General features: G+C 41.6%; 1 protein-coding gene across 5 annotated transcripts in view; it reads left to right on the top strand.

Moving 5' to 3' along the window:
* PAN3 (poly(A) specific ribonuclease subunit PAN3) overlaps positions 1-13,464 on the top strand; it is a 172,620-nt gene that overhangs the window by 144,123 nt on the left and 15,033 nt on the right. For all 5 annotated transcript variants that reach the window (XM_070409408.1, XM_070409407.1, XM_070409406.1 and 2 more), the window contains 3 exons: positions 5,917-6,082; positions 7,190-7,280; positions 11,646-11,785. In XM_070409408.1, coding sequence (XP_070265509.1) covers positions 5,917-6,082; positions 7,190-7,280; positions 11,646-11,785 — 397 coding nt within the window. The remainder of the gene's footprint in view (positions 1-5,916; positions 6,083-7,189; positions 7,281-11,645; positions 11,786-13,464) is intronic.

Below are 13,464 nucleotides of genomic sequence, written 5' to 3'. Positions count from 1 at the left end.
CTGACCACCAGGGGGCAGACACTCTGACTGGTAGTTTAGCTTGTTGCTGGGGTCCGGCTGATCAGGACTGAGCGAAACGAGCCAGACACCCCTGGAGCCCTCCTGCGGTTCCTTCCCCAGCTGGCCAACCTCCCGTGTCCCTCCCTGGCCCCAATCATGCACTGGTCCCTTGGCCTGGCCTGCACCCTCATGCAATCTGATATCCCTTGGGGGATGTTGGGTAGCTGGTTTTGGCCCGATTCCACAGGCCAGACCGAGGGACACCACTGGTGCATGAATTCATGCACCAGGCCTCTAGTTTGTTATAAATATTCCTTTTCCTTATTACCACATTTATTAAATAGTTTTATTTACATTCTTTATAGTTGTCTTTGACATTTTCTTGGCATTTATCACTAGAGCCACATTCTGAGTCATCTAACATTGTTTTCCAGATTTTATTATCTTTTTTTTCTTTTAATATTTTTATTGATTTCAGAGAGGAAGGGAGAGAGAGAGAGAGAAACATCAATGATGAGAGAGAATGATTGATTGGCTGCCTCCTACATGCCCCACACTGGGGTCCGGCTGACCAACCAATTAAAGCGTAATCCACTCATCCGGTCAACCAATTAAAGCGTAATATGCTAATGATATGCTAAGGCATATCCTGACCGGATGACAGGATATTTTTCCATTGATTTTCAGGGAAAGTAGAAGAGAGAGGGAAAGACAGAGAGAACCATCAATGTGAGGAAAACTCATCAATTGGTTGTCTCCTGCATGAGCCCCTACACTGGGTATCAAGCCCGCAACCCAGGCATGTACCCTGACCAGGAAATTGAACCCTTATCTCCAGGCTCATAGATTGATGCTCAACCACTGAGTCATGCCTTCCAGGCCAGATTTTATTATCTTTAGTTCTGTCTAAATTGAGGGATAGCAGTTTTTGAATTTTAAATTTGCTTTTTCCTAGAAATTTTATGGCAAGCCATAACTACCTAATTGCTATTTATCTCTACAATTAAAACCATTTAACTGTCTTTAAATCTGATTGACAAAAGGTTTGTTTACTACCATATGAACACTTGGATTTATAAGGTTACATTCTCTGAAATACATTAACCTTGCCCTTGTCGGTGTGCCTGTTATTTGGTGTTTTGTTAATCCTCACCTGAGGATATTTTTCCATTGATTTTCAGGGAAAGTAGAAGAGAGAGGGAAAGACAGAGAGAACCATCAATGTGAGGAAAACTCATCAATTGGTTGTCTCCTGCATGAGCCCCTACCAGGGTTTGGGCTGGGGAAGGAGCCTGCAGCCAAGGTATATTCCCTTGACTGGAATTGAACCTGGGACCCTTTAGACCACAGACAGACACTCTATCCATTGAGCCAAACCAGCTAGGACTATTTGATGGTTTGATTCCCTATCAGGGAACTTACCCAGGTTTTGAGTTTGATTTCTGGTCAGGGCACATGCGGGAAGCAACTGATTGATGTTTCTCTGTCACATTGAAGTTGCTCTCTCTCTCTCACTCTCTCTCTCTCTCTCTCTCTCTCTCTCCCCCCCTCCCCCTCTCTAAAAATCAATACTTATAAAAAAAAATATTTCCTTCTTTCATAAAATAAAAAAGAAACACAGTAGTTCTCCTTTATCTGCAGGAAATACATTCCAAGACCCAGAGTGGATGCCTGAAACTGGGAGTAGTACCAAGTTCCATGTGTGTGTTTGTGTGTATGTGTATCAGTATGATGTTTTCTCCCTTACATACCTATGTTAAATTAGGCACAGAAAGAGATTAATAATAATAACCAATACTAAAACAATTTATAACAATATCTACACTAATAAAAGAGAAACATGGTAATTAGCATACGACCGCTACCCTTCCCATTGGCTAATCAGCATATCCTTATGCAAATTAACTGTCAGCCAAGATGGCGGCCGGCAGCCAGGCAGCTGGAAGCGAACATGAGGCTTGCTTGCTGCAGTGAAGGAGGACTCCAACGTTCCCCACCTGACTTGGCGGCCTCTGAGTTGCAACTCTAAGCAGCTATGTACTATGTTGCAAATAAGAAGCTGAAACCAGCTTTCAGCCAGCCGGGATCTCAGAGCTGAAGTTATACATTGTTTCGATTATAGAACGGCAAACAAACCAGATACGAAGCCTCAGAGCTAGAGCCAGAGCTAAAGCTGGCCCAGAATAAAATAAAAAAAAGAGAAAAAAAAGGAGCGGTTGGGAGCTTCAGTCAACAACCGCCAGCCTGAAAGCAGCCCTCAGCCCCTCACCCAGACTGGCCAGGCACCCCAGTGGGGACCCCCACCCTGATCCAGGACACCCTTCAGGGCAAACCAGCCGGACCCCAGGTCTCTATTCTAAATAGTAAAAGGGTAATATGCCTCCCAGCACCGGGATCAGCGGAGCTGCGAGGCCTCCTGGCACCGGATCAGCGTGACAGGGGGCAGTGCCCAAACCCCCTGATTGCCCTGCAGCTCTGTGCGTGACAGGGGGCGGGGCCACAACCTCCCGATCCACCCTGCTCTGTTCGTGACAGGGGAAGGCACCCCAACCCCCTGATGGGCCCTGCTCTGTGTGTGACAGGGTGCGGCGCCCCAACCCCCCCCCCCCCCCCCCACGGGCCCTGCTCTGTGTGTGACGGGGTAGAGCCATAACCTCTCCATCGGCCCTGCCCTGAGTGTGACAGTGGTGGCGCCCCAACCCCCTGATCCGCCCTGCTCTGTGTGTGACAAGGGGCAGTGCCCTAACTCCCCTATCGGCCCTACTCTGTGCGTGACAGGGGGGAGCTCCCCAACCCCCTAATGGGCCCTGCTCTGTGCGTGACGGGGCAGCACCCCAACCCCCTGATTGGCCCTGCTCTGTGCGTGACAGGGGGTGGCGCCGCAACCTTCCCATCGACCCTGCCTTGAGTGTGACAGGGGGCGGTGCCCCAACCCCCCAATCGGCCCCACCCTGAGTGTGACTGAGGGTGGCATCGCAACCTCCCAATCCACCCTGCTCTGTGCATGACAGGGGGCGGCGCCCTAACTCCCCAATCAGCCCTGCTCTGAGCCCATCCAGGGACTGCACCTAGGGATTGGGCCTGCCCTCTGCCACCCAGGAGCAGGCCTAAGCCAGCAGGTCGTTATCTCCTGAGGGGTCCCAGACTGCGAGAGGGCACAGGCCGGGCTGAGGGACCCCCCCCCCCCCCCCGAGTGCACAAATTTTTGTGCACCGGGCCTTTAGTACTATAATAAAAGTTATGTGAATGTGGTCTCTCTCTCTTTCAAAATATATTGTTGTACTTCTTATGATGACATGAGATGATAAAATGCTTATGTGATGAGATAAAGTGAGGTGAATGACAGGCATTGTGATGTAGGCAACTATTGACCTTTTTGATGATATATTAGGAGAATCCTCTGCTTCTGGACATTCTGTATCATTGAGCCATGACAATGTTGATGGCTGGATGTCAGGAGCGGATGATGTTGATTGTTGGGGCAATTTAATTTCTAACTGTGGTCAACATTACTTAACTGAAACCACAGAAAATGAAACTGCAAGAAAGGGAGCACTACTATAATTACAAAATCTGAATTAAATTTATATGGCTCCTTTTCTACTGATATAAGAATTAACAATGACTCAGAAAATAATATTAGGAAACAAGAATTGATAGAATCAAAATGATGACTCCTTATGGTAGACCAGATATTTTTGTGTTTTAACTTTACACATAAATGACATTTAGTGTTTTATATTCGTGTCTTTATGAATTGGATGTTATCATATCTAACTGAAATGGCCGAGCAGTATAAGGAGAATAAGAAAACATTCAGCATAAATGATGGTAGAGACTTTTATTTTCCTTAAGCCACAGAATGAACAGGTCTCACATGCCTGAACAATAATATAAGGTAGGATTATCCATATTTTAAGTAAAATAACAATATCTACAGTTTCTGTTTTTAATCAGATTTATGTTTATATGGTTCACAATTAAATACATATTTTAAAAATAATTTTTGTTTATTGTTCAGTAATTACAGTGGTCACAGAAAAGAACAGTTCAGTGAGAGCTCTGTTGCTAATAATAATATAAAGGTACTAGAGGCCCAGTGCACGACATTTGTGCACTCTCGGGTGGGATCCCTCAGGCCGGGTGGGGTCCCTCAGGCCGGCTTGTGCCCTCTCACAGTCCAGGAGCCCTCGGGGGATGTCTGACTGACGGCTTAGGCCCGTTCCCTGCGGCAGTTGGACATCCTTAGCGCTGCTGCGGAGGTGGGAGAGGCTCCTGCCACCACAGCTGCGCTCACCAGGCGTGAACCCCGCTCTTGCTGAGCGGCACTCCCCCTGTCGGAGTGCGCTGACCACCAGAGGGCAGCTCCTACATTGAGCGTCTGCCCCCTGGTGGTCAGTGTGCATCATAGCGACCAGTCATTCTGCCGTTCAGTCAGTTTGCATATTAGCCTTTTATTATATAGGACTAGGGGCCTGGTGCACGAAATTCATGCACTGGGTGGGGGGGGGGGTGGGGGAGGTGTCCCTCAGCCCAGCCTGCCCCCTCTCACATACTGGGAACCCTCAGGCGTTGACTCCTATCACCCTCCAATCACATGATCGGCCCCTTGCCCAGGCCTGATGCCTCTGGCCCAGGCGTCAGGCCTGGGCAGGGGACCCCCAGACCCCTCCGATTGCTGGCTCCACCCCTGGCCCAGGCCTGATGCCTCTGGCCCAGGATTCAGGCCTGGGCAGGGGACCCCCTTCTCCCCCCGATCACCAGCTCCGCCCTCGCCCAGGCCTGATGCCTCGGCCAGAGGCGTCGACCCCCATCACCCTCCGATCGCCAATCACCGGATCGGCCCCTTGCCCAGGCCTGAGGCCTCCGGCAGAGGTGTCAGGCCTGGGCAGGGGACCCCCAGCTCCCACCATTCCCGGCTCCGCCCCTGCTACCCACGATCTCTGGCACCGCCCCTGCCAAGACCTAAGGTCTCTGGTGGAGGCATTAGTCCTGGGCAGGAGACCCCCAGCTCCCCGCGATCTCCCGCTCTGCCCCTGCCTAGACCTAATGCCTCTGGCCGAGGCATTAGGCCTGGGCAGGCGACCCCCAGCTCCCCACGAACTCCCGCTCTGCCCCTTCCCAGGCCTAACGCCTCTGGCCGAGGCATTAGGCCTGGGCAGGGGACCCCCAGCTCCCTGCAGTTGCAGGCTGTGCCCCTGCCCAGGCCTAACGCCTCTGGCCAAGGCGTTAGGTCTGTGTAGGGGACCCCAGCTCCCCACGATTGCAGGCTCCACCCCTGCCCAGGCCTAACATCTTTGGCCAAGGCTTTAGGCCTGGGCAAGGGATCCCTAGCTCCCCGGACTGCCGGCTCCGTCCCTGCCCAGCTCCCATTGCTGGCTCCACCCCTGCTTCCCGCTATCACTGGCCAGGGTGGCAAAGGCGCCTGGTTCTCTGATCACAGCTCGGGGGCAGGGCAAAGGCGGCCCAAAGGGCCGCCTTTGCCCTGCCCCCGGCTCTTAGCTCCCCCCTGGGTTTTCGATCACCGTCAGTGGCAGGGGGCTTCTTCTGTCCTTTCCCTTTCGCCTCCCAGCATTGTGCCTACATATGCAAATTAGCCGCCATCTTTGTTGGCGGTTAATCGCCATCTTGGCTGGCAGTTAATTTGCATATCGCCCTGATTAGCCAATGGGAAGGGTAGCGGTCATACGCTAATTACCATGTTTCTCTTTTATTAGATAGGATAATCTCAAATTGGGAAATTTGGGGCTTGTCCCTTAATTATAGACTAAACTTAAATTTTACATGTATACATATGTATAAATTGACAAATTATACCATGAATATAAGTGAATTTTCTGTTAATTTTGGTTTGAATGTTTTAGTCTTTTAGTTGATTACTTAAATAAGTTTTTTAAATTATTATTTGCTTTATAGGTCAACATGATGGACCATTGCCCAGACAGCATGCTGGATTATTGCCAGAATCTCTTATTTGGGCATATATTGTCCAATTGAGTTCTGCACTGCGTACCATTCACACAGCAGGTTTGGCATGTCGAGTTATGGACCCAACAAAGATTCTGATAACTGGCAAAACGAGGTACTAGCATTTTGAGTTTTGGCTTCTTTATTGTGCATTTAACCTATGACCGGTTTTAAACAAAGCATGATGATTTCTTTTAATTTTACCTTTTCATATATTCCATCCAGAAGAATTGCTGTGACTTTTGAGTTCATTTGTAATTTAAAAAAAAAAAAGTTGAATTCTTAAAAAAAAAAAAAGCCTGGTTATTAACCAAGAATCTTGTAAGGGTTTGGAGGTATGTATGGTTAGGGTTGGGGGGATATATAAGTAATATCAACACAACTTTTCTTTGTACAACTGTGATTCTCAAATTTTAGCTTGAATCAGAATTGCCTGGGGGGCTTATTTATCACATATTATTGGGCTCAAACTTGGATCTAGAGTTCTCATTCAGTAAATATGGAGCAGGGCCTGAGAGTTTGCATTTCCAACAAGTTCCTAGGTGATGCTGTTGCTACTGATTGGGTCATATGCTTTGAGAACCACTGACAGAGTTAAGTAGACAGACTCTAACTTCAGCAGAGTTTCATTTGAGTTGTAATTTTGAGAATTGGCTTGGGCAGTGTAGTATGAAGAGCTCTAGATGTAGTACCAGTTGACTTAGCTTCCTGGCTCTGTTAGTTGCTGTCTTTATGACCCTGGTCAAGTACCTTAACTTCATTGTGTTCAGTAACCTGAGACGGGTACTCTCCTCACCATTTTCTACATTTTAAGGTACCTCTCTCATAAGATGATTGAGAGGGTTGAATGAATTAATACATGTAAGATGCTTCCAATATTGGCTAGTATATCTTCAGCAAGTGTTAGGAAGCTAAGTAGTGCTCTTTACATGAACGAAGCAGCTTGGTACAGTGGCAAGAACACTGGGCTGGTAGTCAAAGATATGAGTTATAGTCCTGGCTTTATTAGTTACTAACTTTTATAACCTTAATATCTTTGAGCCTTAATTTTCTCATCTCTAAAATGGTGATTAGTAGAAGCTATATGGGAGTAGGACAGAAGGTTAGAATAGATAATATTCTGAGGTTCTTCCAAATATTATAGGAAATGATAAATTTCCACTAGTATGTAATTTTTAAAATCTCATTTTAACTATTTTCTTTAAATCTCTGATCTTTAAAGGTTGCGAGTAAATTGTGTTGGTGTATTTGATGTCTTAACATTTGATAACAGCCAGAATAATAATCCATTGGCATTAATGGCTCAATACCAGGTGAGTAAGAATTAACATGAATACCTACAGGCTTGGTTCTTTGTTTATTGTGTGTGTGGTTTTTTTGTTTTTTAAGACAAATTCTGTTTATTTTAAAGTATTTCAGGGTTTTAAGTGTAGATTTTAATTTATTCTGGGTGATTTTTATGCAAACTTTGAACATGGGTTTCTTAATCACTAATGTATTTAGTGTAGAGCCCTTATAAGTTGGAATATACAGAATTAATGACTCTAGCTGTTCAAATGAAAATGTATTTATGTGATTAGGATATTTGTCCTCAGTAGAATTAAAACAGATTAATTGGTCAGTTGAATGAATTACATTAAATGAGATTTTACTTTGTTCTTTTTTACTTTTAGAATAATTGTCCCACTAACAATCTGAAAATTTTAGAAATATTTTCAAAGAAATAGTGTTGTATTGCCATTTTTTAAGTAATTTTTTTCTTTTGCTTAGTCAAAGACCATCACTTCTTGTACATTATCAGAATTTGATTATAGTATTATTTCATAATAATAGTTTGGACTTAGGTCCCATTATGTACTTAGCTTTTTATTTCTTTTTTCTTGATTAATCTTAAGGTGTAGAATAAGAACCTATCTCTGCAAGGACTGTTAAATGTAGCTGCTTTTGCCTGATTACTTTGTACAAGTGACGAGGCTATTTAAAGTATGTTTCAGATCATTCAGTTTGTATTACATTTTTCGGAGGCTATTCAACTGTCATTTTAAGGCAATGTTCTTTTTGTGCAAAATTTTTGTGTGTTTATGAACATTTATTAACTTACAGAAGTTGATATGAGGTAGAATATCTTCTTATTACATGGAAAAACAAGGATACCTCACCTTCTCATTGTCCTTCTCATTTCAACATTTTTTGTTTAAATCTTGAAAGATTTCAGTTCACATTATCATAAGACAAAATTTCAGAACAGAAAGGAAAGAACAGACTGAGAAGTAGAGTGTATGTAGTGCTTAGTATTCCAATTCATGCATGGCCTTCTCTTACCACAGGCAGTGCAGTCCCAAAGAGTTGGAGCTACTCATCACATTCACTTAGTTGTATGCAGACTTTTCATGTCTTCTGCTCTACTTGTGCCCACCTAACCTCAATAGTAGCCAACCTGTCCTGGTTGGTCACACCACTTAGTGGCCACTGTGTGGCTACTTTTGCCCCAATGGCAGCAGCTTCCTTTCTGCCTAAGAGATTTGCTCCCTCTTTTTTTATTTTTTAAATCTAGAATGGTTGTTCTTACCTACTTTCCTTATCTTCTGTCTTATATTTATTGACTAACTAATTGGCTCTGAAAATTGTTCTTTATAATTTGTTGTGCTCCTAAAAGTGACTGATTATTGGCTGTTAAAAATACTAGTGATTTTCATATATTCAGGAAAATAATATTAAACTTTGGAAGATAAATTTAGAACTAGTGCCATCAGTCTCTATTGCAAGTATTTGGAAACCTCATGTCTACATTTTAAAAAATAGCCTTACAGTATTTCCTTATTCTTTTCTAGTCTGAAGAGTTTCTTTTTATTTTAATTACTAGTATAAAGGAAAACTAGGTTGATATTTTTTTCCCCCGTTAGTGTCACAACAATATTATTTCCCTTTTTTTTTCTTTGCAAATGTACATTACTTCAGTTATGTTGCAAGTTGTGAAGTTAACCTTGAAAAACAATTCTTCATAAGAAAAAGTAATCCCAGAGTTACAAACAACTTTTAAGTAAGCATTTGGGGCAATTGATTGATAAATTAACAACTGCTTTAATTCATAAACTCAGGCTACTTTCAACCTGTTGTCACCATCCCTTTATCTTCAGCAGTAAAGGATATATCAGGTTTTCTTTATTTTTGGGGGGGTGGTATATATGTGTGGAAGATTTTTCATATAGCTTTTAGTAAGGTAATGGAGAGAATTAAAAATAGTTCCAAAAAGGGGATTGTGATTTTATAGCGAAGAGGGCACATGAGAAAGGAGTACATTGTTTCTTGTAGTCTATTTTTCATAGTCTGTTTCAGACACGTGAATAGAGACTGACTTTCAGTAAAATGGACATAAGTAGAGCCATAGATAGAATCAGAAAAATCAAGAAATCAAGAATCAGGAAGAAACTGAAAATGAGTTGGGGGGAAAAACCTCCAGAATTCAACAAATGGGGGGAAAACCAGATGGAGGTAAGAAGCAAAATAACAACTGGAAAATTATTTAGCTGGGAAATAAGGAAAGGAGAGTTATAGAGTTTTTATGATGTTAACTCTCTTAATTAAGCAGGACTTGATTAATGTCTTTTATTTTAAAAAATAGTTCTCATTTAATCTGGATTGTGTGACGTGTACATATTATTTCTAAAGTGAATACTCCTACCTTTGGTCAGTTTTAGAATGGTGGTAGGAAGTACTTAAGTCAGATGCTGCTATTCTTTAAACCCATCAGTCCTTCAGTTCTCTTGGACTTTTGTTTTCCTGTCTTGTGTTAGGGATTAATGGGATGTTCTAAGTGGGAGGTGTAGTTACAGCATCAATTCAGAGTGGAGCTAACCTGAAAATTCTACTGTTTTAAGGGTTGGAAGGTTGTGTGTTGGTACATGCTGCTCACATACTTGATAAATAACCTTCAGTGTGCTTTGCTGACGACAATGGATTACAACACTTAGAGAAATTTCCAGTTAGTATTTACATGCACTGATTTATGATTTCATTTAGTGTAACGTGGAATGTTTACTTGATCTTGAGAATGACTGAGGGGAATCCTTCTTGAGTTTGTTCACGGCAGTGCCCTCCAGAGAAAGAAACAAAACGATGGCAGCAGTGACCTTTCCCCATGTCACCTTCCCTTCTTCCCTGGCTCCTAACTCTGTGCCTCTAATGAAGTTCTAAACAGTTTCTCTGGCATGCATTCTTGGTATCTCTTGTTCTCACAGATTCAAAGTAGCTTGTTTTTCTAATCAGTTTTTCCACAAATTAAGGGATCTTATGTTCACAGTGTCAGATTCACAAATGCTAGTTTGGGATAAATTTTTGAATTTGAACTTTTTCATGTTATTTTAGTAATGGAGTTTAACTTCCTCTTATACTTTATTATTTGGGTAGAATGTTGCTAAGGATAGTTATGTAGTGTTAAAGTTTCATTAGTGATTGCCTTGAAATACTCCCCTGATGTCACAAATATACCATTATAAACATTCCACAAAACCAGTAGGTTTCAACCCTGGCTGCATATCAGAATCTCTTGTAGAAGCATTGAAAAATACCAATATCTAGATCTCACCCCAGACTAATGACATCAGAACTGAGATGAGGGGATGGCCACTAGGTGATTTTTTTGTTTGTTTTTTAAGCTCCTCAGATGATGTTAATTTATAGCTAAGTTTGAAAACTCCTTATACTAAACCAATATTCAGCAAATGAACATATATCCAATAATTCAGATGAGATCTCAGATTTTGAAGATTTACAGAAGTTTTCTGTAGAAATTACTTTAGATAATTTAACTTAACTCTGAGCTGCTCCATTCTCCCAGGCATGTGCTTATTAATAGTTACCTGCCAAGCAGGGCCTCTTGAGGTGACCATTTTGTTTCCTGGAGTTATAATAGGTAACGGGGAGCTCACCTCAATTCAGCTAGCTGTTTTTTGAAAATCCTTTCAGAAGAAAGGCCTCAGACTGGTAAATTTGAAAAAAAGAAAAACCCGTGGGAAACTAGGTGGTTAGGGAGCTCAAAGATCTTTTACGGTGGGAATATAATTGTCTGTTTAGAACATCGACAGATGGGATATCATTGGGTTGGCAGTATTTTCAGTGTCCTAAAGAACGTACATGAAAAATCAGGTAATGGCTGATGTTGTGTTTGGAATAATGGAATAAGTTTTCTTCAAGTAAATTTTCAAGTACACACTATGTTTTAGGCATCATGGAAAATGAGAAAGTGCATATCATAAATTGCAATGATCAGAGTAAAGCAAGTGTATAATAACCAGCCTTAAATTTCTTATAATAGTAAGAGTATCAGCTCTATTTAAGTAATTTTTTAAAAATTTAAGGCAGTAGTTCTGTAGTTGGCATGTGAATTTTTTAGAGTAATGTTTTTTACAGTGTAGATCTAGAACTACATTCATCATAATTACCTGGATGCTTTAAAAATGTTGGACCTCTTTTCAGTCCTATTGAATGAGAATCTCTGGTGGAGAGGCTCAGAAATTCTTTTTGATAAGCTCCCATCTGATTCTGATGATCATTAATATTTGAGACCCCTCTGCAGCTTCTTTGTATAAGTACTTTTTCCATGCAGGCAATAGTGTGAGTGTATTAAATTTGTTCTTTTAAAATAAAAATTAAAAGATATATTTATTCTTCCATGTCAGCAAGCAGATCTGATATCATTAGGAAAAGTTGTGTTGGCTTTGGCTTGCAACTCTTTGGCAGGAATTCAGCGAGAGAATTTACAGAAAGCCATGGAACTGGTGACAATCAACTACTCTTCTGACCTGAAGAATCTGATTTTGTAAGTTTTAATATACAATTGAACATGTATAATGGTCATATGAGATAAGACAGCTGTTTCATAAGGGCCTTTTAATAGTGATTCTGTTTATTTTACTGACTGCTATTTAAAATCAGGCAAAACACAATTAAGCAACTTGTAATTTATTTTTATTGCTAAGTATATATTTCTTGGAATAAATTTATAAACCACTGTGTTTAAATCAGTTACTGATGTTTTAAACATTTTGCCAAAGGGTACCCTCTAAGGCTGCATTGGTATCTACTAGCTACATAGGACCTTTTAAGTTTAAGCTAGTTAAAATGAAATAAAATTTAGTTCTTTAGTTTCTAGCCACTTTTCAAGAGCTCAAAAGCCATTTGTAGCTCCTGGCTAATATTGGATAGTGTAGACATAGAACATTTCCATCATCTCAGAAAGTTCTATTAGTGCTGCTCAAGAGCAGCGGTCGCCAACCTTTTGGACCTCACGGACCACCAGTGGTCCGAGGACCACCGGTTGCTGACTACTGCTCTAGAGAGTGGTCGTTATCTTTGTGAAAGCTTTCATAAATAAACCTCAGGTATGATTCAGTTATATACTCTATGGCCAGAACATCCATTCCAGAAAACATATATGTAAAGGTCTCTATGCTTCTCCAGTATCTTCAAACTCCAAGGAATCCTCGTGTGCCGGTTTAAAATAAATTTGGTGTAAGAAAAACCCACTGTGGACTACTGTCATCACAGAAGGACTGCTCCCTGTCCAAGATACCTCTAACATTTGGAAATTCCAGACAACCCTTATTATAAGTTATTCTAGAGAACACATGCTAGGAATAGGATGTCTCTATTGCAGTTTATCCTATTATGTTCTAGAAGCAGTTAGAGCTTATAGATCCTTTTCAGTCTCTCTTTAGCTTCCAGCTGTTTCTTCTGATTTTTCTTGTAGCCCTGGATGATCCCATTTGTTTTTGGACTGGCCTTGGGGTATGGAATTGAGGGATGGAGGATGGGGCTGCTCACCTGTGCTTTGTTACATTGGCATAAGTGTCTTTGTGACAGAGCCAGTGATACCTGTTTCCTGTTAATCAAATAAGATGATTTCTCTTTTAAGTGAAAATATTTGCTTCATATATGATCACAGCTGTGATTCTGGCCTTAGTTTGCAGCACCGAGGATGTCTCTAATCTCAAGTTATAATCTCCAAAATTTCCTTTTAAAAAAGAGAGGGTAACGAATATAAATGTAACAGAGTTGGCCATACATTAACAGTTTTTGAAACTGGGTGATGGGTACATGGAGATTTAGTAATTTTCCCTACTCATTGAAATTTTCCTTAAAAAGTGAATCGGCAAAAGTCATACTTTAATATTAATCAGTAACTAAAATTTATAGAGCAGTAAGCCATGTATCAGGCATTTTCAAACTGACTGATATGAATTAAGTCTCTTAATTCTTTCCCAAACGCTAGGAATTAGGTACCATTATTAGCTCCATTTTAAAGGTGGCAAAGCTGAGACATAGAGAGGTAAAGTAACTTGCCAAAGTCATGTAGCTTGTAAAATGAGTAGTTAGATGTAAATATGTCAGTAATTACGAGATGAGTAGGTAAGATATTGATTATTCACATGAATATAACCATTCATTTATTCAACGAAAGAATGCCTGCTATATGCCAGGTGCTAAAGATGCTTTGAA

Source organism: Myotis yumanensis, unplaced genomic scaffold (assembly GCF_028538775.1).
Source record: "Myotis yumanensis isolate MYYU_CA2020_CCGP unplaced genomic scaffold, mMyoYum1.0.hap1 SCAF_3, whole genome shotgun sequence".
NCBI lineage: Eukaryota > Metazoa > Chordata > Mammalia > Chiroptera > Vespertilionidae > Myotis > Myotis yumanensis.
The sequence above is the reverse complement of the archived record's forward strand: the minus strand, read 5'-3'. Positions and strand labels throughout refer to the sequence as shown.